This window comes from Procambarus clarkii, chromosome 37 (genome assembly GCF_040958095.1).
Source record: "Procambarus clarkii isolate CNS0578487 chromosome 37, FALCON_Pclarkii_2.0, whole genome shotgun sequence".
NCBI lineage: Eukaryota > Metazoa > Arthropoda > Malacostraca > Decapoda > Cambaridae > Procambarus > Procambarus clarkii.
The window spans coordinates 29446834-29472876 of record NC_091186.1 but is presented as its reverse complement, the minus strand read 5'-3'; the positions used below and the strand labels follow the sequence as shown (position 1 = coordinate 29472876).

General features: G+C 43.2%; 1 protein-coding gene across 1 annotated transcript in view; it reads right to left on the bottom strand.

Moving 5' to 3' along the window:
• Positions 1-26043, bottom strand: part of LOC138371895 (E3 ubiquitin-protein ligase TRIM13-like) — a 73213-nt gene that overhangs the window by 11441 nt on the left and 35729 nt on the right. Inside the window, exon 2 of the mRNA XM_069336943.1 lies at positions 1699-1883. Coding sequence (XP_069193044.1) covers positions 1699-1704 — 6 coding nt within the window. The 5' untranslated portion in view covers positions 1705-1883. The remainder of the gene's footprint in view (positions 1-1698; positions 1884-26043) is intronic.

Sequence of the window (26043 nt, the reverse complement as noted above, 5' to 3'; positions counted from 1 at the left end):
CTTCCAAGCTTTGGGAAGGATCATACTAGGCCTCGGTAGCTGTACACCTGGAACCTTCCAGGCTTTGGGTACAAGACTAGGCCTCAGAAGCTGTATACATATTTTTTAATTAATTTATTTATTTATATACAAAGCCTTCTCAAGACCTTCCAGGTGTGATACCCAAGACCTTCCAGGCCTTGGGTACCTCATTAGGTCTCAGTAGCTGTATACCTGGAACCTTGCAGGCCTTGGGTACCACACTAGGCCTCAGTAGCTGTATACCTGGAACCTTCCAGGCCTTGGGTACCACACTAGGCCTCAGTAGCTGTATACCTGGAACCTTCCAGGCCTTGGGTACCACACTAGGCCTCAGTAGCTGTATACCTGGAACCTTCCAGGCCTTGGGCACCACACTAGGCCTCAGTAGCTGTATACCTGGAACCTTCCAGGCCTTGGGCACCACACTAGGCCTCAGTAGCTGTATACCTGGAACCTTGCAGGCCTTGGGTACCACACAAGGCCTCTGAAGACTCACGGTGTTTATAAGAGACAAGGACAACAATCCGGCTCTCTCAAGAATACAAAGGGGAACCTGGAGATCCAGGATCACCACAGAACTAAGAGAAATAATATCAGAGGGAGAGCAAAACAAGTAACTGCTTAGACAGCAGATAGAGATATTAGAAAGAATTATTTTAGTGTCAGAGTGGTTAACAAATGGAATGCATTAGGAAGTGATGTGGCGGAGGCTGACTCCATACACAGTTTCAAGTGTAGATATGATAAACCAATAGGCTCAGAAACCTGTACACCTGTTGATTGACGGTTGAGAATCGGGACCAAAGAGCCAGAGCTCAACCCTCGCAAGCACAATTAGGTGAGTAGAGTATTAGTAACACTGACCCAAACTACGTAAACACTGGTTGTCTGGGTCATATAGCTGACTTGTGAGTCACCAGTTCCCCCAGCAGATGGCAGCTCCATTTACACACATAATAATGTTAGTGTGTACTCACATATTTGTGCCTGCAAGATAGAGCTTTAGCTCTTGGACCCCGATTGGTGTCTGCCTAAAACTCCTCGGGGGATCAGTTACTTTATAAGAACATATAAATACCTTTATGAAAACCTTGCAATCAGACCCTCTGTGATATTTGTTTTAAACGTGTATTTGTATTATTTTTATAATTAGTATTACAATTTTATCCTTCACGTTCACTGAGAAGTGGGCCACAAGCGCCAAGCTTCCTTCCCTCTAGCACACATTACTCAGCACAACAATATAATTGTTCTCCCCATCATCAGGTGATGATCCAACCCGTCCTTACACAAGGCTATTTAAAGCAGCGCCCGGCTTCCCGAGGCGCATTCATCAATTTTAACATACTGTGTATTAAAAATTGGTTTGTTTACATATGAAAATTAATATTACAGTATTATACATTAAAATTCTATGTATAGTTAAGCATAGGTTAGGGTTGGTGTTTAGGTTCTGTTTGCATTTATTTGTGTTTGAAGTACGTGGATGAAGCATTTATAACATTGTGGTTCGAACAGATGTCGTCAGCAAAGCACTTGTTTCGGAAGTGTTCGGACGTCATCAGTCGCGAGTAAACCGTTTTTCATTCCTTAACAGGGGTATTGGCGGGTGTATGAAATGGCCTTTGGCCATTATTTATAAGGATCGGCGGGGTTATAAAGTAAAATAATTCTTACCGCCATGATGAACAGTGAACTGGGGTCGTCCTGGTAACTGGTCAACAGGTCTGGACACTACGTCGCCTGTAACAGCTGGGGTCGTCTTGGTGACTGGTCAACAGGTCTGGACACTACGTCACCTGTAACAGCTGGGGTCGTCTTGGTGACAACTCGGTGAATCTGGATGGTTTTGATATCTGTAACTGTGATTTATGCCAATCCATTAGACTTTAGTGCGTTATTATTGACTTAATTTGTTAAAAATATGCAAAGTAGGCTAATCAAATTACAGTGAATCAGAAACTGTTGCACAACATTGTTGTCATAAATGTTTGGGTTCTGTATGAGCAGAGCTTTGTGAGTTCTGCCATGTTGTCAATACTGTGCATGCTTCAGTCAATTATGGATAGTATGATAGTTAATACTGTTGACCAAACCACACACTAGAAATTGAAGAGACGACGACGTTTTGGTCCGTCCTGGACCATTAGCAAGTCGATTGTGACACCCACCCACACACACACACACGCATTAATATAATAGAGAGAGCAGCTTCAGTTGCCTGCAGGAATGGCTGAAGACTCTTAATCATGGGCCATTTCAACCATGGAAAGGTAGACTGGGAGAATGGGGACCCACATGGAAGTGCAGATACGTGAAGAGCTAAACTCTTGGAAGTGGAAACAAGGAAATTTCTGAGCCAGCATGTCAAGGAACCCACAAGAGTGAGAGGCAATGATGAAAAAGCTAGATTCGACTTGATATTCACCCTGAATGAGTCAGAAATAAGGGAAGTCAAAGTTGAAGCCCCCATAGGAATGAGTGACCACAGTGTACTGACCTTTGAGTACTTGGTGGAGGTAGGGATAACCTATCCAAGGATGGGAGTGGAGGGGAAAAGACTGAATTACCGAAGAGGAAAATATGACGAGATGAGGAACTTCCTCAGGGGAATACCATGGAAAACAGAACTTAGAGACAAGAATGTGCAGGTCATGATGGATTTTGTCACCCAGAAGTGCCAGGAAGCTGCAGACAGGTTTATCCCCGTCCAAAAGGAGAAAAACGAAAAACAACAGAAAAACCCATGGTTCAACCAGGAATGCAAGGTAGCAAAGCAACTGAGTAAAAGAACATGGAGAAACTACAGAAATAACAGAACACCAGAGATCAGGGAGAGATACCAGAGGGGCCAGAAATGAGTACCTCAGAGTGAGGAGGGAAGCAGAGAGACAGTTTGAAAATGACATCGCGAGTAAAGCCAAGACCCAACCAAAGCTGCTCCACAGCCACATCAGGAGGAAAACAGCAGTGAAGGAACAAGTGATAAAGCTGCGAAAAGAGGAGAACAGATACACAGAGAATGACAAGGAAGTGTGTGAAGAATTCAACAAGATATTCCAGAAGGTCTTCACAATAGAACAAGGAGAAGCCCCTGCACTAAGTGAGGAGGTGGCAAACCAAGCAACCTTGGAGGAATTTGACCTCACCAGTGATGAGGTCAAAAGGTGTCTGCTAGAGCTGGATGTGACAAAGGCTGTTGGGCCTGACAGACTCTCACCATGGATACTAAAGGAAGGTGCAGAAGCACTAAGTGTGCCACTCTCTATGGTGTATAACAGGTCACTGGAAACAGGAGACTTACCAGAAAGTTGGAAGACAGCCAACGTGGTCCCAATATACAAGAAGGGTGACAGGCAAGAGGCACTGAACTACAGGCCAGTTTCCTTAACTTGTATACCATGCAAGGTGATGGAGAAGATCGTGAGGAAAAGGCTCGTAGAGCATCTGGAGGGAAATTACTTTGTAACGCACCACCAACATGGGTTCAGGGATGGTAACTCGTGCCTCACAGGTTTAATAGAATTTTATGACCAGGCAACAAAAATTAGGCAGGAAAGAGAAGGGTGGGCCGACTGCATTTTCCTGGACTGCCAAAAAGCCTTTGACACAGTACCCCATAAAAGGCTGTTAAAAAAGTTGGAGCAACAGGCAGGAGTAAAAGGGAAGGTGCACCAGTGGATAAGGAAGTACTTAAGCAACAGGAAACAGTGAGTAACGGTGAGGGGGGAGACATCAGAGTGGCGAGATGTCACCAGCGGAGTCCCACAGGGCTCAGTACTTGGACCCATCCTGTTTCTAATATATGTAAACGATCTTCCGGAGGGTATAGACTCATTCCTCTCAATGTTTGCTGATGATGCAAAAATTATGAGAAGAATCAAGACGGATGAAGATAGACAGAGACTACAGGATGACCTGGACAAACTGGAGGAATGGTCTAGAAAATGGCTGCTAAAGTTCAACTCAGGAAAGTATAAGGTGATGAAATTAGGCGAAGGGAGCAGGAGGCTGAACACAAGGTATCATCTGGGAGGTGAAATCCTGCAAGAGTCAAATAGAGAGAAAGATTTGGGGGTTGATATCACACCGAACCTGTCCCCAGAGGCCCCATCAAAAGAATATCATCAGCGGCATATGCTAGACTGGCCAACATAAGAACTGCCTTCAGAAACTTGTGTAAGGAATCTTTCAGAACCCTGTATAGCACTTATGTAAGACCAATCCTGGAGTATGCAGCTCCAGCCTGGAGTCCATACCTAGTTAAACACAAGACAAAGCTAAAGAAGATTCAGTGGCATGCCACCAGGCTCGTCCCGGAACTGAGAGGAATGAGCTACGAGGAAAGGCTAAAGGAGCTGAACCTCACATCCCTGGAAAACAGAAGAGTAAGGGGAGACATGATAACCACCTACAAAATTCTCAAGGGAATTGATAGGGTGGACAAAGACAAACTCTTCAGCACGGGTGGGGCACGAACAAGGGGACACAGGTGGAAACATAGTACCCAGATGAGCCACAAAGACGTTAGAAAGAATTTTTTGCAGTGTCAGAGTAGTTAATAAATGGAATGCTTTAGGCAGTGATGTGGTGGAGGCTGACTCCATACACAGTTTCAAATGTAGATATGATAGAGCCCAGTAGGCTCAGGAATCTGTACACCAGTTGATTGACAGCTGAGAGGCGGGACCAAAGAGCCAAAGCTCAACCCCCGCAAGCACAATTAGGTAAGTACAATTAGGTAAGTACACACACACACACAAGGTATTTCCTAAGGGACACAGATCTCGGGACACAGACCTCAGAGATAAGTCTGTACAACGTATGATGAACTATGTTACCCAAAAGTGTCAGGAGGCAGTAAACAGGTTCATCCCGGCCCAAAGGGAAAAATCCGGGAAGCAACAGAAGAATCAATGGGGCATGTATGGAAGCGAAGAAACTGAACAAAAGGGCGTGGAGGAACTTTCGGAATAACAGAACACCAGAAAGCAGAGAGAGATACCAGAGAACCAGGAATGAGTACGTCAGGGTGAGAAGAGAAGCAGAGAAAAGTTTTGAAAATGATATAGCAAACAAAGCCAAGACCGAACCAAAGCTACTCCACAGTCACATCAGTAGGAAAACAACAGTGAAAGAACAGGTAGTGAAACTTAGAACAGGCGAGGACAGGTATACAGAGAATGACAAAGAGGTGTGTGAAGAACTCAACAAGAGGTTCCAGGAGGTCTTCACAATAGAACAAGGTGAGGTCACTGTGCTAGGAGAAAGGGAGGTAAACCAGGCAGCCTTGGAAGAGTTCGAAATTACGAGAGAGGAGGTCAAGAGACACCAGCTGGATCTGGATGTTAGAAAGGCTGATGGTCCAGACGGGATATCACCTTGGGTACTGAAAGAGTGTGCAGAGGCACTTTGCTTGCCACTCTCCATAGTGTATAGTAAGTCACTGGAGACGGGAGACCTACCAGAAATATGACAGACATCGAATGTTGTCCCAATATACAAAAAGGGCGACAGGCAAGAGGCACTGAACTACAGGCCAGTGTCCTTGACTTGTATACCATGCAAGGTGATAGAGAAGATCGTGAGAAAAAACCTGGTAACACATCTGGAGCGAAGGGACTTTGTGACAAATCGCCAACATAGGTTCAGGGAGGGTAAATCTTGCCTGACTGGCTTAATAGAATTCTACGACCAGGTGACAAAGATTAAAGAAGAAAGAGAGGGCTGGGTGTACTGCATTTTCTTGGATTGTCGGAAAGCCTTTGACACAGTACCGCATAAAAGGCTGGTACATAAGCTGGAGAGACAGGCAGGTGTAGCTGGTAAGGTGCTCCAGTGGATAAGGGAGTACCTAAGCAATAGGAAGCAGAGAGTTACGGTGAGGGGTGAGACCTCCGATTGGCGTGAAGTCACCAGTGGAGTCCCGTAGGGCTCTGTACTCGGTCCTATCTTGTTTCTGATATATGTAAATGATCTCCCGGAGGGTATAGATTCATTTCTCTCAATGTTTGCGGACGATGCCAAAATTATGAGAAGGATTAAGACAGAAGAGGACTGTTTGAGGCTTCAAGAAGACCTAGACAAGCTGAAGGAATGGTCGAACCAATGGTTGTTAGAGTTTAACCCAACCAAATGTAATGTAATGAAGATAGGTGTAGGGAGCAGGAGGCCAGATACAAGGTATCATCTGGGAGAGGAAATTCTTCAGGAGTCAGAGAAAGAAAAAGACGTGGGGGTTGATATCACGCCAGACCTGTCTCCTGCAGCACATATCAAGAGGATAACATCAGCGGCATATGCCAGGCTGGCCAACATACGAACGGCATTCAGAAATTTGTGTAAAGAATCATTCAGAACTTTGTATACCACATATGTCAGGCCAATTCTGGAGTATGCAGCCACAGCATGGAGTCCATATTTAGTCAAGGATAAAACTAAACTGGAAAAGGTTCAAAGATTTGCCACCAGACTAGTACCCGAGCTGAGAGGTATGAGCTACGAAAAGACTACGGGAATTAAACCTCACTTCGCTGGAAGACAGAAGAGTTAGGGGGACATGATCACCACATTCAAGATTCTGAAAGGAATTTAAAGGGTAGATAGAGACAGGCTATTTAACACAAGGGGCACACGCACAAGGGAACACAGGTGGAAACTGAGTGCCCAAATGAGCCACAGAGATGTTAGAAAGAACTTTTTAAGTGTCAGGGTGGTTGACAAATGGAATGCATTAGGAAGTGATGTGGCGGAGGCTGACTCCATACACAGGTTCAAGTGTAGATATGATAGAGCCCAATAGGCTCAGGAATCTGTACACCTGTTGATTGACGGTTGAGAGGCGGGACCAAAGAGCCAGAGCTCAACCCCCGCAAACACAACTAGGTGAGTACACACACACACACACACACACACACACACACACACACACACACACACACACACACACACACACACACACGGAAAATGAAAAGGAAATGTGTGAAACATTAAATGAAAAGTTCCAAAGTGTGTTTGTACAAAATGAAATCTTCAGAGAACCAGACACAATAAGAATTCCAGAGAACAACATAGAGCGGATAGAGGTGTCTAGAGATGAAGTGGAAAATATGCTAAAGGAGCTCGGGAGGAACAAAGCAGCTGGCCCAGATGGCGTTTCACCATGGGTTCTGAGAGAATGTGCATCTGAGCTCAGCATTCCACTTCACCTGATCTTTCAGGCATCCCTGTGTACAGGAATCGTAGCAGACGTGTGGAAACAGGCTAACATAGTTCCAATCTACAAAAGTGGCAGCAGGGAAGACCCCCTCAATTATAGACCTGTATCATTGACAAGTGTAATAGTGAAAGTATTGGAAAAGCTAATCAAAACTAAATGGGTAGAACACCTGGAGAGAAATGATATAATATCAGACAGACAGTATGGTTTTCGATCAGGAAGATCCTGTGTATCGAATTTACTCAGTTTCTATGATCGGGCCACAGAGATATTACAGGAAAGAGATGGCTGGGTTGACTGCATCTATCTGGACCTAAAAAAGGCTTTCGACAGAGTTCCACATAAGAGGTTGTTCTGGAAACTGGAAAATATTGGAGGGGTGACAGGTAAGCTTCTATCATGGATGAAAAATTTTCTGACTGATAGAAAAATGAGGGCAGTAATCAGAGGCAATGTATCGGAATGGAGAAATGTCACAAGTGGAGTACCACAGGGTTCAGTTCTTGCACCAGTGATGTTTATTGTGTACATAAATGATCTACCAGTTGGTATACAGAATTATATGAACATGTTTGCTGATGATGCTAAGATAATAGGAAGGATAAGAAATTTAGATGATTGTCATGCCCTTCAAGAAGACCTGGACAAAATAAGTATATGGAGCACCACTTGGCAAATGGAATTTAATGTTAATAAATGTCATGTTATGGAATGTGGAATAGGAGAACATAGACCCCACACAACCTATATATTATGTGAGAAATCTTTAAAGAATTCTGATAAAGAAAGAGATCTAGGAGTGGTTCTAGATAGAAAACTATCACCTGAGGACCACATTAAGAATATTGTGCAAGGAGCCTATGCAATGCTTTCTAACTTCAGAATTGCATTTAAATACATGGATGGCGATATACTAAAGAAGTTGTTCATGACTTTTGTTAGGCCAAAGCTAGAATATGCAGCTGTTGTGTGGTGCCCATATCTTAAGAAGCACATCAACAAACTGGAAAAGGTGCAAAGACATGCTACTAAGTGGCTCCCAGAACTGAAGGGCAAGAGCTACGAGGAGAGGTTAGAAGCATTAAATATGCCAAAACTAGAAGACAGAAGAAAAAGAGGTGATATGATCACTACGTACAAAATAGTAACAGGAATTGATAAAATCGACAGGGAAGACTTCCTGAGACCTGGAACTTCAAGAACAAGAGGCCATAGATTTAAACTAGCTAAACACAGATGCCGAAGAAATATAAGAAAATTCACCTTCGCAAATAGAGTGGTAGACGGTTGGAACAAGTTAAGTGAGAAGGTGGTGGAGGCCAAGACCGTCAGTAGTTTCAAAGCGTTATATGACAAAGAGTGCTGGGAAGACGGGACACCACGAGCGTAGCTCTCATCCTGTAACTACACTTAGGTAATTACACTTAGGTAATTACAGGAAGCAGCCCATAACAGCTGTCTAACTCCCAGGTACATATTTACTGCAAGGTAACAGGCGCATCAGGGTGAAAAAAACTCTGCTCATCTGTTTCCGCTGGCGTCGGGAATCGAACCTCGGACCAAACGACGTGCTGTCCACTCCACCAGCGCCCTTACTGGTGTGTAACTGGTGTGTGACTGATGTCTTTGACTGTTGTGTGTGACTGGCATGTGACCAGTTTGTGAATAGTATGAGACTAATATGTGACTGGTGTGTGACTTGTGTGTGGTTGGTGTGTGCCTGGTATGTGTTTCTGGTGTGTGTGATTGGCGTTTGTGACTGGCGTGTGGGACTGGTGTGTGACTGATATAATAATAATAATAATAATAATAATAATAATAATAATAATAATAATAATAATAATAATGTTTATTTAGGTAAGGTACATACATAAAGAGATTTTACAAAGTTTGTTGGGTTAATAGATAAAGCTAGTACATACTATGCCTAAAGTCACTATTACGCAAAGCGTTTCGGGCAGGAAAAACATTAATGACTAAAGCTTAAAACTAATGGGTAAAAAGAATAAAATGTGTTGAGAACAAATAAAAATAGAGATAAAAGAGGGGGGAACATGGCTGAAAAAGCAGCACAAATACAATTACAAATTAATACAGAAAATTACATTCAAACAGCGTTGTTTTGAAAAAAAAAAGAAAAACAAGAAACATACATAGGTTGACAGCAGAGGGGTAAGGTAGGTTACAAGGAATTTATTAGGTAGTGCTTCGTTTTTATCTTAAACTGGTTGAGAGAGGTACTGTCTTTAACATGGTTGGGAAGGTCATTCCACATTCTGGGTCCCTTGATTTGAAGAGCATTTCTAGTATGATTGAGTCGTACTCTAGGAATATCAAAACTGTATTTATTTCTGGTGTGGTGCTCATGGGTTCTGTTACAACCTTCTATGAAGCTTTTAAGATCAGGATTGGCATTACAGTTCAGCGTTTTATATATGTATAATACACATGAGAGAATGTGCAATGACTTAATATCTAACATATTCAGAGATTTGAGTAGGGGCACCGAGTGATGTCTGGGGCTAGAGTTGGATATTGTCCTAATAGCAGCTTTGTGTTGAGTAATTAGAGGACGTAAATGATTTTGGGTAGTAGAACCCCAAGCACAAATGCCATAGTTGAGATATGGATAGGTGAGGGAGTAATAGAGAGTCACCAGGGCAGGGCGGAGTACATAATATCTGATCTTAGAAAGAATGCCAACAGTTTTTGAAACTTTTTTGATATATTTAGAATGTGTCCCTGGAAATTCAGCTTGTGGTCGATGAGAACGCCATGGAATTTGCCATCTAATTTGTTACAAATTTGGGTATTGTTTATTTTGAGATTTATCTGATTAGAGGATTTATTGCCAAACAGAATATAAAACGTTTTGTCAATGTTAAGGGTGAGTTTGTTGGCAGTTAGCCAAAGATGGACTTTCTCTAGCTCAGTATTTACTGTGGCATTTAGAGCAAAGGGGTCAGGACTGGAGTAAATGAAGGTTGTGTCGTCAGCAAATAGAATTGGTTTGAGGTGTTGGGAGGCATTTGGAAGGTCATTAATGTAGATGAGAAAGAGGAGAGGGCCAAGTATGCTGCCCTGAGGAACACCAATGTTGATGGGTAGGGTGGGAGAAATTGTATTATTCACAGAAACATACTGGAGCCTGTCAGTAAGATAAGATTTGAGGTATTGCAGGGAGTGTCCTCTGACTCCATAATGATGTAATTTAAGAAGAAGGTTTTGATGGTTGACAGTGTCAAAAGCCTTACGCAGGTCCACAAATAACCCAACAGGAAACTCCTTTTTATCAAGAGCTGCGTGAATCAAGTTAATCATACTAATTAGTGCATCGTTAGTGCTTTTTTTGGGTCTGAAGCCATATTGACAAGAGTTAAGTATATTGTGTTTGGCTAGAAAAGAGTAAAGCTGCTTGTAGATTAGTTTTTCGAATATTTTTGACAAGTTAGGCAGGATTGATATAGGTCTGTAGTTGTTAACATCTGTGTGATCACCATATTTGTGGACAGGGGTTATTCTCGCTTTTTTTTAGAATGTCTGGAAAGGTTTGGAGTTCAAGTGACTTGTTGAAGAGCAATGCAATAGCAGGGGCTAAAGATCTGGAGGCTTTTTTGTAAATTAAAGTTGGTATCTCCTGGAGGGCACTAGACTTGGTTTTAAGGGAAAGGATTATCTCATTGACGTCAGTGGAATTAATAGGCTTTAGGTACAGAGACTGTGGATAGTTACCTGTGAGATAGTCCTTAACATCAGTACTGGAAGATGGAATATCATTTGCAAGGGATGACCCAATGGAAGAGAAGAACCTATTGAACTCAATAGCAGAATCTGAGGCTGAAAGCTGACCAACGTTATTGGACAGGAGTGTTGGTTTGTTATTTAAAGTCTTCTTTGATCCCAATATTTGTGAAATTGTGCTCCAAGTTTTTTTAATGTTGCTCTTTATTTGGGTAAATTTATCTTCATAGTATTTAGTTTTGGCTCGTCTAATTATCTTAGATAGCAATAACGAGTAATTCTTTGAGAATTCTTTGGAGACTGTTCCTAGCCTATGCTTCTTCTCAAGGTCGTGTTTTTTGTTAATGGATTTGAGTATTCCCTTTGTAAGCCAAGGATTGTTAAGCCTTTTGTTTGTGACTTGTTTTGTAAGGATATATATGTGTGACTGGCGTGTTACTTGGATGTGACTGATGTGTGACTGATGTGTGACTTGTGTGTGACTGGCGTGTTACTTGGATGTGACTGATGTGTGTGACTTGTGTGTGTGACTTGTATTTGTGACTGGTGTGTGACTGATGTGTGACTGGTGTGTGTGACTGGGGTGTGACTTGTATTTGTGACTGATGAGTGACTGATGTGTGACTGGTGTGAGACTGGTGTGTGTGACTGGTGTGAAACTGGTGTGTGTGACTGGTGTGTATCTGATGTGTGACTGGTGTGTGATTTGTGTGTGACTGGTGTGAGACTGGTGTGTGTGACTGGTGTGTGACTGGTGTGAAACTGGTGTGTGTGACTGGTGTGTATCTGATGTGTGACTGGTGTGTGAATTGTGTGTGACTTGTGTGTGACTGGTGTGTGACTGGTGTGTGACTTGTGTGTGACTGGTGTGTGACTGATGTGTGACTTGTGTGTGACAGGTGTGTGACTAGCGTGTGACTTGTGTGTGACTGGTGTGTGACTTGTGTGTGACTGGTGTGTGACTTGTGTGTGACAGGTGTGTGACTGGTGTGTGATTTGTGTGTGACTGATGTGTGACTGATGTGTGACTGGTGTGTGACTAGTGTGTGACTTGTGTATGACTGATGTGTGACTGGTGTGTGACTTGTTTATGACTGGTGTGTGACTGGTGTGTGACTGGTGTGCGACTTGTGTGTGACTGGTGTGTGACTTGTGTGTGACTGGTGTGTGACTGATGTGTGACTGATGTGTGACTGATGTGTGACTTGTGTATGACTGATGTGTGACTGATGTGTGACTGATGTGTGACTGATGTGTGACTTGTGTATGACTGATGTGTGACTGATGTGTGACTGATGTGTGACTGATGTGTGACTGATGTGTGACTTGTGTGTGACTGATCAGTGACTTGTGTGTGACTTGTGTGTGACTGATGTGTGACTGGTGTGTGACTGGTGTGTGACTGATGTGTGACTGATGTGTGACTTGTGTTTGACTTGTGTGACTGATGTGTGAATGGTGTGTGACTGATGTGTGACTGGTGTGTGACTGGTGTGTGACTGATGTGTGACTGATGTGTGACTGATGTGTGACTGATGTGTGACTGATGTGTGACTTGTGTGTGACTGATCAGTGACTGGTGTGTGACTTGTGTTTGACTTGTGTGACTGATGTGTGAATGGTGTGTGACTGATGTGTGACTGGTGTGTGACTGGTGTGTGACTGATGTGTGACTGATGTGTGACTGATGTGTGACTGATGTGTGACTTGTGTGTGACTGATCAGTGACTTGTGTGTGACTGATCAGTGAATTGTGTGTGACTGATGTGTGACTGATGTGTGACTGGTGTGACTGATGTGTGACTGATGTATGACTTGTGTGTGACTTGTGTTTGACTTGTGTGACTGATGTGTGAATGGTGTGTGACTGGTGTGTGACTGGTGTGTGACTGGTGTGTGACTGGTGTGTGACTTGTGTGTGACTTGTGTGTGACCGATGTGTGACTGGTGTGTGACTGGTGTGTGACTGGTGTGTGACTGATGTATGACTTGTGTGTGACCGATGTGTGACTGGTGTGTGACTGGTGTGTGACTTGTGTGTGACTTGTGTGTGACTGATGTGTGACTGATGTATGACTTGTGTGTGACTTGTGTTTGACTTGTGTGACTGATGTGTGAATGGTGTGTGACTTGTGTGTGACTTGTGTGTGACTGGTGTGTGACTGGTGTGACTGATGTGTGACTGATGTATGACTTGTGTGTGATCGATGTGTGACTGGTGTGTGACTGGTGTGTGACTGATGTATGACTTGTGTGTGACTGATGTGTGAATGGTGTGTGACTGGTGTGTGACTTGTGTGTGACTGGTGTGTGACTGGTGTGTGACTGGTGTGTGACTTGTGAGTGACTTGTGTGTGACTGGTGTGTGACTGGTGTGACTGATGTGTGACTGATGTATGACTTGTGTGTGACTTGTGTGTGACTGATGTGTGACTGATGTATGACTTGTGTGTGACTGGTGTGTGACTTGTGTGTGACTTGTGTGTAACTTGTGTGTGACTGATGTGTGACTGGTGTGTGACTGGTGTGTGACTGGTGTGTGACCGATGTGTGACTGGTGTGTGACTGGTGTGTGACTGGTGTGTGACTTGTGTGTGACTGGTGTGTGACTTGTGTGTGACTGGTGTGTGACTGGTGTGTGACTGGTGTGTGACTGGTGTGTGACTGATGTGTGACTGGTGTGTGACTGGTGTGTGACTTGTGTGTGACTGGTGTGTGATTGGTGTGTGACTGGTGTGTGACTGGTGTGTGACCGATGTGTGACTGGTGTGTGACTGGTGTGTGACTGATTTGTGACTGGTGTGTGACTGATGTATGACTTGTGTGTGACCGATGTGTGACTGGTGTGTGACTGGTGTGTGACTGGTGTGTGACTTGTGTGTGACTGGTGTGTGACTTGTGTGTGACTGGTGTGTGACTTGTGTGTGACTGGTGTGTGACTGGTGTGTGACTGATGTGTGACTGGTGTGTGACTGGTGTGTGACTGGTGTGTGACTGGTGTGTGACTGATGTCCTCATCTTCTCATTGTAACACGGGTTTGGGTTCCTCTCTCTACTTCTCTTCCTTCTACTCCCTCTACCCGTATTCTTACTTTTTATTCTCTACCAAGGGACTCCAAAACTTTTACCAAAGCCAACTCCACGCCACGTGGTCCTAAGACGATTGACCGACTTAGGATTCTACACCCAGTATGACGTGACCTAGGCTCTGAGCAAAACCCTAGAGTCGCCTCTACGCTGCCACCACCAGACCAGTAACACAAGAGCAATGATCGAGGTCTGGATCGATCACGCTAATTAATCAACCTAGGGGCTTGATCCCCACTATATACGATGACCTTGAGTGTGGAATAAATTACTCGGTAATGATAATTCCGATTCGATGTTAGAATCGGCGCCCAATACAACTTTACCTCGTGTGGACCACGTGACCAGGACAAGTTTACACATAAAACACATGGAAATAATGAAATGCAAAATATTAACAAATTTAATTTATTAAAAGAAAACTAAAACAAAATCTAAATATGTTCACTCCCTGTCACTTTAACACTCCCTACTTGACCTGAATGGCAAATGAGACTATTTCTATACATAACCATAGCAACTATACCTCTATGTTTTTCCAGCTAAAGATGGTGGGCTGGTCTTGGGGAGAGGTAAGATGTTTGACCTCTCCCAGCTGCTCGGCAGATCACACTGATCTCTCCCTTGTCTGGTCTACCCCAGACAGACCATTGTAACCTTCCGCCTAGTCAAAGTTTTACCAAGTTACTAGCAAGGTTTAAGTTATAACAATTAACCTCTGTACTGAATTGATCCAGACTGGTTGAATTATTTTACTGAAATTAAATTACACAAGCCTCTAACGGCAGAGCTGTTCCCGATCACAAAAATGGTTATTAAAACTTTGAGAAATAGTAGACCTGTCAACCCCTGATGACCTATGACCGCCGGTCACTCCGCCTTACAAGTTAGATCTGATTCGTGACGTCACTGATGGTGACTTAAACTCAATAATTAGAATACTCTTGATATTGTATCCAGTACTATTATACAATACAATTTTAATGCAAAATGAATAAAGGCTAATTTTCTCTAAATTACTGAATACTATAGGATGATTCATTATACGCAGCTATGAACAAAGCGTCGGTTATTTCCACCGCGAATTCCCCTGGGGGTCAGGTCACCAGGTCACCATGCGGGCTCAGCTTCCCATCCTCTTTTGTCGATAAACCACTCTGGATAATTCTTACAACAGCCTAGTTTGTTACAACCCCCCTGCACAAGCACTTAGTAAACCTTGTTAATTTGTTAAAATTCACGAGGTTTAGTATCCAAACCCACAATTCAACTCATGCCACAAACAAAAGCTAACCTAACTAATAAAATTTGACAAATAATAGTCCAACATCATAATAAACATGTTCATATTTCATAAATTTCTCAGCTGTCAACTGACAGCAATCCTCTAATATCAGGAAACATACATCCTATCCTTACTGACATAGCTAAATAACATGTCCCTACTCTACCATCAAAAACTAGCTATTAAACACTCTTGGCTCTTCACTAGCCAAGTTCATGTGTCCTCTAGAGCCGGCCACACCGTGCTCAAACAAACATTAAAGTTGTAACTTCAGACTGAACTTTCAGTCATCCGGGAGCGTACTACGGAACTATCAAGCTCACATCCGTGGACTAACCACTCCCCATCAATGTCAACCTTGACATGCTAAGGAACACACCTAACGTTTATTACATGTATCTTAAAATATAAAAAAAAATTCCTATACTATATCACAGGTTTCAGCTGACTGTACAGCCAAGTGTTCTCACTCACTAGAAGTGTCAATGTTTATATTGGTCCGCCTCTCCTGTGTTCATTCTGCAAAAAATAGCACAACATAATTTTCCATAACCGTTTGTTCTGGGCTGAGACAATTACACAGGGGCTTCGATTTTGATTACTGACCAATTTATAGAGTAAAATTCATATATTATACCAGAATTATTTTAAATCTGTTTTTCAACATTTATAAAGTATTGATTCTAAATCTGTTTTTCAACATTTAAACAAAAGTGTCCAGATGTTCTTTACACAGATGTTCAGAGCCAACTTTGTTGTTTGTATCAATTGTTCATATTGAGTAAACGAGAAAAAAAAAATCGATGCTGCTGGATGCTGAATGTAGTCGCTGACGATGACGGTGTCGATCTTGCTTCTTCATGTGTAGACATCAATACCTGGTCCTCTTGTACTCCCATCCAGTACTCCTGAATGACGACAGAGTGTAGTAGAGCGGAGTGCCAAGTGACAGCTGTAGAATACTGTTACTTCGGCCATTAATCTTGCTCTCGACAGTCCACACGCCTTCGTATCAATCACAGTTCACACGGCAGTCTTGATGTTAAACTTGACGTCGCAGATGACCACAGCAGAGCAGGACTGGATGTACCAACGGTGTCTCTTAGCAGGAGTGATGTTAGAAGGTCGTAGAGGCGGGTTGCTTGTTTGCAGAACAGGTGAATCTCGTCTTCCATCATTGCTCACGTCATCTCCGGCGTTTCTTGATGTCACCAGGTTACTAGGCCGTAAACACCAACTGTGTATACCCTCGTACCGCCGACTTTAGGCCAAAGGAAACAATTTTGCGACCTTCTATTGGCGAGTCCCGGTACTCTGTAGGGAAACCGTGCCTTCCACCTGTGACCGCCTTACTTCTGCTTTCTTGTTACTTCAGATGACGTAATCATTAATCTTCCGGCGAAATTCTTGAGTACTGCTACGTGCTTTCCATTTCTTGACCTCTCCTCCAACACTGCTGGAATGGCTGCAGTCTTGATGACGCAGCAGGTGGGTAGTGGTGATCTCGAGACAGCTACCCCGGTGTTGTATGGCACCTCCGGTGACTGCTATAATGTGGACAGCTCGCTGGCCCTGACAACCTCGTTAGTGACGTGAGGCGTCGGCCGGGTGACTCTTGGACAGTCACTTATCCCCAAAGTAACTGATGTATGGGTTACTGGGTCTGGTGGGGGGAGGGCTTTGTGTAACGTGCCTCCCCCCTCGGTCTTTACAGACAAGGGTTCACGTGTGGCTGGAACAACTGGGTCGGTGTACCAATCAGACCTGGGAACAGACAGACACAACACAGCGGAAGCATAGATATACTCTGGGTTTGGTGGAGGTGGAACCCCAGAGCATGGTAAAAGTTGCTACCTGAGTCAAGTATAGACATAGTACATCTCATTGCCTTTACAGGAAAATCTAATGAATACTAAATTATACTAACCAAGGAAGTTACTTTACTGTATAGCGCGAGATCTCGTCACCATAGGGTGGCGAGACTGCACCTGACTACTGATGAGCGATGACAGAGGGTCATCCTCATCTTCTGACTCGTCGGTGAAGCCATGAGTCAGCACTGCTGAGTCAGGAACTAGACCCGCTGAAGGCAGAAGATGAGGATGACCCTCTGTCATCGCTCATTTGAGAAGATGAGGATGACCCTCTGTCATCGCTTTCCTTTGTAACACGGGTTTGGGTTCCTCTCTCTACTTCTCTTCCTTCTACTCCCTCTACCCGTATTCTTACTTTTTATTCTCTACCAAGGGACTCCAAAACTTTTACCAAAGCCAACTCCACGCCACGTGGTCCTAAGACGATTGACCGACTTAGGATTCTACACCCAGTATGACGTGACCTAGGCTCTGAGCAAAACCCTAGAGTCGCCTCTACGCTGCCACCACCAGACCAGTAACACAAGAGCAATGATCGAGGTCTGGATCGATCACGCTAATTAATCAACCTAGGGGCTTGATCCCCACTATATACGATGACCTTGAGTGTGGAATAAATTACTCGGTAATGATAATTCCGATTCGATGTTAGAATCGGCGCCCAATACAACTTTACCTCGTGTGGACCACGTGACCAGGACAAGTTTACACATAAAACACATGGAAATAATGAAATGCAAAATATTAACAAATTTAATTTATTAAAAGAAAACTAAAACAAAATCTAAATATGTTCACTCCCTGTCACTTTAACACTCCCTACTTGACCTGAATGGCAAATGAGACTATTTCTATACATAACCATAGCAACTATACCTCTATGTTTTTCCAGCTAAAGATGGTGGGCTGGTCTTGGGGAGAGGTAAGATGTTTGACCTCTCCCAGCTGCTCGGCAGATCACACTGATCTCTCCCTTGTCTAGTCTACCCCAGACAGACCATTGTAACCTTCCGCCTAGTCAAAGTTTTACCAAGTTACTAGCAAGGTTTAAGTTATAACAATTAACCTCTGTACTGAATTGATCCAGACTGGTTGAATTATTTTACTGAAATTAAATTACACAAGCCTCTAACGGCAGAGCTGTTCCTGATCACAAAAATGGTTATTAAAACTTTGAGAAATAGTAGACCTGTCAACCCCTGATGACCTATGACCGCCGGTCACTCTGCCTTACAAGTTAGATCTGATTCGTGACGTCACTGATGGTGACTTAAACTCAATAATTAGAATACTCTTGATATTGTATCCAGTACTATTATACAATACAATTTTAATGCAAAATGAATAAAGGCTAATTTTCTCTAAATTACTGAATACTATAGGATGATTCATTATACGCAGCTATGAACAAAGCGTCGGTTATTTCCACCGCGAATTCCCCTGGGGGTCAGGTCACCAGGTCACCATGCGGGCTCAGCTTCCCATCCTCTTTTGTCGATAAACCACTCTGGATAATTCTTACAACAGCCTAGTTTGTTACAACCCCCCTGCACAAGCACTTAGTAAACCTTGTTAATTTGTTAAAATTCACGAGGTTTAGTATCCAAACCCACAATTCAACTCATGCCACAAACAAAAGCTAACCTAACTAATAAAATTTGACAAATAATAGTCCAACATCATAATAAACATGTTCATATTTCATAAATTTCTCAGCTGTCAACTGACAGCAATCCTCTAATATCAGGAAACATACATCCTATCCTTACTGACATAGCTAAATAACATGTCCCTACTCTACCATCAAAAACTAGCTATTAAACACTCTTGGCTCTTCACTAGCCAAGTTCATGTGTCCTCTAGAGCCGGCCACACCGTGCTCAAACAAACATTAAAGTTGTAACTTCAGACTGAACTTTCAGTCATCCGGGAGCGTACTACGGAACTATCAAGCTCACATCCGTGGACTAACCACTCCCCATCAATGTCAACCTTGACATGCTAAGGAACACACCTAACGTTTATTACATGTATCTAAAAATATAAAAAAAAATTCCTATACTATATCACAGGTTTCAGCTGACTGTACAGCCAAGTGTTCTCACTCACTAGAAGTGTCAATGTTTATATTGGTCCGCCTCTCCTGTGTTCATTCTGCAAAAAATAGCACAACATAATTTTCCATAACCGTTTGTTCTGGGCTGAGACAATTACACAGGGGCTTCGATTTTGATTACTGACCAATTTATAGAGTAAAATTCATATATTATACCAGAATTATTTTAAATCTGTTTTTCAACATTTATAAAGTATTGATTCTAAATCTGTTTTTCAACATTTAAACAAAAGTGTCCAGATGTTCTTTACACAGATGTTCAGAGCCAACTTTGTTGTTTGTATCAATTGTTCATATTGAGTAAACGAGAAAAAAAAAATCGATGCTGCTGGATGCTGAATGTAGTCGCTGACGATGACGGTGTCGATCTTGCTTCTTCATGTGTAGACATCAATACCTGGTCCTCTTGTACTCCCATCCAGTACTCCTGAATGACGACAGAGTGTAGTAGAGCGGAGTGCCAAGTGACAGCTGTAGAATACTGTTACTTCGGCCATTAATCTTGCTCTCGACAGTCCACACGCCTTCGTATCAATCACAGTTCACACGGCAGTCTTGATGTTAAACTTGACGTCGCAGATGACCACAGCAGAGCAGGACTGGATGTACCAACGGTGTCTCTTAGCAGGAGTGATGTTAGAAGGTCGTAGAGGCGGGTTGCTTGTTTGCAGAACAGGTGAATCTCGTCTTCCATCATTGCTCACGTCATCTCCGGCGTTTCTTGATGTCACCAGGTTACTAGGCCGTAAACACCAACTGTGTATACCCTCGTACCGCCGACTTTAGGCCAAAGGAAACAATTTTGCGACCTTCTATTGGCGAGTCCCGGTACTCTGTAGGGAAACCGTGCCTTCCACCTGTGACCGCCTTACTTCTGCTTTCTTGTTACTTCAGATGACGTAATCATTAATCTTCCGGCGAAATTCTTGAGTACTGCTACGTGCTTTCCATTTCTTGACCTCTCCTCCAACACTGCTGGAATGGCTGCAGTCTTGATGACGCAGCAGGTGGGTAGTGGTGATCTCGAGACAGCTACCCCGGTGTTGTATGGCACCTCCGGTGACTGCTATAATGTGGACAGCTCGCTGGCCCTGACAACCTCGTTAGTGACGTGAGGCGTCGGCCGGGTGACTCTTGGACAGTCACTTATCCCCAAAGTAACTGATGTATGGGTTACTGGGTCTGGTGGGGGGAGGGCATTGTGTAACGTGCCTCCCCCCTCGGTCTTTACAGACAAGGGTTCACGTGTGGCTAGAACAACTGGGTCGGTGTACCAATCAGACCTGGGAACAGACAGACACAACACAGCGGAAGCATAGATATACTCTGGGTTTGGTGGAGGTGGAACCCCAGAGCATGGTAAAAGTTGCTACCTGAGTCAAGTATAGACATAGTACATCTCATTGCCTTTACAGGAAAATCTAATGAATACTAAATTATACTAACCAAGGAAGTTACTTTACTGTATAGCGCGAGATCTCGTCACCATAGGGTGGCGAGACTGCACCTGACTACTGATGAGCGATGACAGAGGGTCATCCTCATCTTCTGACTCGTCGGTGAAGCCATGAGTCAGCAACTAGACCCGCTGAAGGCAGAAGATGAGGATGACCCTCTGTCATCGCTCATTTGAGAAGATGAGGATGACCCTCTGTCATCGCTTTCCTTTGTAACACGGGTTTGGGTTCCTCTCTCTACTTCTCTTCCTTCTACTCCCTCTACCCGTATTCTTACTTTTTATTCTCTACCAAGGGACTCCAAAACTTTTACCAAAGCCAACTCCACGCCACGTGGTCCTAAGACGATTGACCGACTTAGGATTCTACACCCAGTATGACGTGACCTAGGCTCTGAGCAAAACCCTAGAGTCGCCTCTACGCTGCCACCACCAGACCAGTAACACAAGAGCAATGATCGAGGTCTGGATCGATCACGCTAATTAATCAACCTAGGGGCTTGATCCCCACTATATACGATGACCTTGAGTGTGGAATAAATTACTCGGTAATGATAATTCCGATTCGATGTTAGAATCGGCGCCCAATACAACTTTACCTCGTGTGGACCACGTGACCAGGACAAGTTTACACATAAAACACATGGAAATAATGAAATGCAAAATATTAACAAATTTAATTTATTAAAAGAAAACTAAAACAAAATCTAAATATGTTCACTCCCTGTCACTTTAACACTCCCTACTTGACCTGAATGGCAAATGAGACTATTTCTATACATAACCATAGCAACTATACCTCTATGTTTTTCCAGCTAAAGATGGTGGGCTGGTCTTGGGGAGAGGTAAGATGTTTGACCTCTCCCAGCTGCTCGGCAGATCACACTGATCTCTCCCTTGTCTAGTCTACCCCAGACAGACCATTGTAACCTTCCACCTAGTCAAAGTTTTACCAAGTTACTAGCAAGGTTTAAGTTATAACAATTAACCTCTGTACTGAATTGATCCAGACTGGTTGAATTATTTTACTGAAATTAAATTACACAAGCCTCTAACGGCAGAGCTGTTCCCGATCACAAAAATGGTTATTAAAACTTTGAGAAATAGTAGACCTGTCAACCCCTGATGACCTATGACCGCCGGTCACTCTGCCTTACAAGTTAGATCTGATTCGTGACGTCACTGATGGTGACTTAAACTCAATAATTAGAATACTCTTGATATTGTATCCAGTACTATTATACAATACAATTTTAATGCAAAATGAATAAAGGCTAATTTTCTCTAAATTACTGAATACTATAGGATGATTCATTATACGCAGCTATGAACAAAGCGTCGGTTATTTCCACCGCGAATTCCCCTGGGGGTCAGGTCACCAGGTCACCATGCGGGCTCAGCTTCCCATCCTCTTTTGTCGATAAACCACTCTGGATAATTCTTACAACAGCCTAGTTTGTTACAATGTGTGACTGGTGTGTGACTGGTGTGTGACTGGTGTGTGACTTGTGTGTGACTGGTGTGTGACTTGTGTGTGACTGGTGTGTGACTGGTGTGTGACTGGTGTGTGACTGGTGTGTGACTGGTGTGTGACTTGTGTGTGACTGGTGTGTGACTGGTGTGTGATTGGTGTGTGACTTGTGTGTGACTGGTGTGTGACTTGTGTGTGACTTGTGTGTGACTGGTGTGTGACTGGTGTGTGACTGGTGTGTGACTTGTGTGTGACTGGTGTGTGACTGGTGTGTGACTGGTGTGTGACTGGTGTGTGACTGGTGTGTGACTGGTGTGTGACTGATGTGTGACTGGTGTGTGACTGGTGTGTGACTGATGTGTGACTGATGTGTGACTGGTGTGTGACTGGTGTGTGACTGATGTGTGACTGATGTGTGACTGGTGTGTGACTTGTGTGTGACTGATCAGTGACTTGTGTGTGACTGATGTGTGACTGGTGTGTGACTGATGTGTGACTGGTGTGTGACTGGTGTGTGACTGATGTGTGACTGGTGTGTGACTGGTGTGTGACTGATGTGTGACTGGTGTGTGACTGGTGTGTGACTGATGTGTGACTGATGTGTGACTGATGTGTGACTGATGTGTGACTGGTGTGTGACTTGTGTGTGACTGATCAGTGACTTGTGTGTGACTGATGTGTGACTGATGTGTGACTGGTGTGTGACTGGTGTGTGACTGATGTGTGACTGGTGTGTGACTGATGTGTGACTGATGTGTGACTGATGTGTGACTTGTGTGTGACTGGTGTGTGACTGATGTGTGACTGGTGTGTGACTGATGTGTGACTGATGTGTGACTGGTGTGTGACTGGTGTGTGACTGATGTGTGACTGATGTGTGACTGGTGTGTGACTGATGTGTGACTGATGTGTGACTGGTGTGTGACTGATGTGTGACTGATGTGTGACTGGTGTGTGACTGATGTGTGACTGATGTGTGACTGATGTGTGACTGGTGTGTGACTTGTGTGTGACTGATGTGTGACTGATGTGTGACTGGTGTGTGACTGGTGTGTGACTGATGTGTGACTGGTGTGTGACTGATGTGTGACTGATGTGTGACTGGTGTGTGACTGATGTGTGACTGATGTGTGACTGGTGTGTGACTGGTGTGTGACTGATGTGTGACTGATGTGTGACTGGTGTGTGACTGATGTGTGACTGATGTGTGACTGGTGTGTGACTGATGTGTGACTGATGTGTGACTGATGTGTGACTGGTGTGTGACTTGTGTGTGACTGATCAGTGACTTGTGTGTGACTGATGTGTGACTGATGTGTGACTGATCAGTGACTGGTGTGTGACTGGTGTGTGACTGGTGTGTGACTGGTGTTTGACTTGTGTGTGACTGATGTGTGACTGGTGTTTGACTGATGTGTGACTAGTGTGTGACTTGTATGTGACCAGTGTGTAATTACCTAAGTGCAATTACCTGAGAGTATTTACAGGATGAGAGCTGCGCTCTCTTCTTCCCAGCCCCGGGAGGATCCCGGGGCTGGGAAGAAGTTGACTTGAGGGGCTTGGGCTCCGTTTGACTCTGCTTTAGTGTTGGTACCCTCGGCGCAGGGCTTGTTGTTACTGGGGGGGAGGGGTTTTCCTATCCTCCCTCCCCCCTTCCTCTACAAGTTTGGTATGGGTTCGACTCCTCCCTGGGTTCGGTTCCGGGATCCCTTGGGGTCCTCGCTTCTCTACTTCCGGAGTATCCCGGCTTCCTGCATCCCACCGAGGGAGGTGCGGGAGGCTCTTGCGGCTCACCTCCTGCAAGACCAGGATTACGTCTCGATAATGAATCCTTCTTCTTTTAAGTTTGGCACCTCTTTTTCTTACTAGGTGCATTACAAGGAGCTGGAGTCTTCATGGCAGGCAGACTGCCCTTTCTTCTCGTTGGGAGCTTGACATGAGTTGTGTCGGACCTGCACAGCACAGCACGTGGTTACAGCAGTAACCACAACCCACCAGTAGGTGGGGGGGGGGGGTAGACAGCATATAGGGAGTTCTTATAGAGAAAATTCAGCATTGTCATCTTATATGAAAATAAATACTCGGTGCTATGTTAAGGAGGAGGAGGAGGAGGGTACTTAAGGAGAAAATACCATCTCCACTGTACCACCTGTTTAAGAGTAAAGTTAAGTTCAGAGGTTTCACATTTTCAGAGAATATGGTAATTAGGAGTATGTGAAGTAATTAATAATATTGGATGTTAGTTCTTGGACTCGCCTCTTAACGTTTACAGGCGCAATTTCGTTTCTTTCAAAATGATTTTCATGAGATATAAAACCACTGCATTTCGAACGTAGTAAACAAGATAGAGAAAGTCACAAGCTCCGTTTCTTGTCTTCCGCTTTAGTTGTCTCTTACAACTTCATTATTAACAACCCAATTTTCCAGAGATTTAAAAAATAGTTATGTCAGATGTATTAAGAAAAGAAAATACAGTGGTACCTCGAATAACGAATTTAATCCGTTCCGTGTTCGTCATGTGAAACGGACGTCATACAAAACAAATGTCCCCATTTAACCACTCTGATGCACTGTGTTTATTGTGAAATTTCCCCAGTCTACATGACATCAAATGTTCCCAAAAAATCATTTTTCTTTGTAAAATGATAAATTACCTTCCCTGAATATGTCTATGTAAAAATAATTACCAAATTCCACTTACTTTTGCCACCAGTTAGCAGTAACCACAACCCACTTACTTATTACTTAACAATAAGGACGTGGACAAGGTGCGCTGTGACGTCATCAGGGGCTGGTCGCTCGTGTGTGAAGCTCCCAGACACGGTCGCGCAGGCCATTCAAGCACCGCGTGTTGCCACAAATATATTTTCAAATATTTTATCTATGTATTTCCAATGCGGTTTTATTTGTTTCTTTTATCGTATATGATGCATATTTGTGACCTTGACAATATTTATACAGTAGCACGTTGATAATGTTCCACAGAACTGTGATACATGTATCAGTAAAGTGTCCACAATAAATGCTTATTGTCACAATATTACGTGGTAAAAATTCACTAAAATTACAATATGTACAGTTTCACACACTATTTACACAGTAACACACTGTATTACACACTCAGTACTTTGGAGGTGCGTAATAATCAACGAAGTAGTCAATGGTACACAGCCCCAGCAAACATTTTCATGTTTTTAAAACATCCTAAAAACGACATTTCATTGTTTTCAGCACGTTTATAATTACGTTTAGAAAAGGTTTTTTGAGAACTTTTATATACAACCTTAGAACGTAAATAATTAACATTTCTAAAAACTTTTTTATAATCTTTTAATTACCTACATTAAAACGTTTAGGGTATAATAATTTTGTAATTCATATCTGAAATAGAAAGGGAGAGAAAGAAAGAAGACATATCTGAGAAAGAAATGGACATCCTATATATGTATGTGTAAATTACAAATAAATAGGGTACAAAAAGAGAATTAAAATATTATATTTATTTAATTAAGAATGAGTAATACAACAAAATATATGTAATAGCTCGAAATATATAGACTATATCTATAACAGAATATAAAAGTAAAAATTTAAAAATCTATAAAAATCTATATATGCAATATGTGAACACAATAGATTTTGTGATCAAGCAGCCTGTGATTCATGTCATGCTGAGATCAGTCTGACGTTACAAGCAGTTATTGTTACTTAAAACTAAAACAAGTAAAATTTTCCGAGTATACATATAACACTATAGTTTTTCTATGACTAAT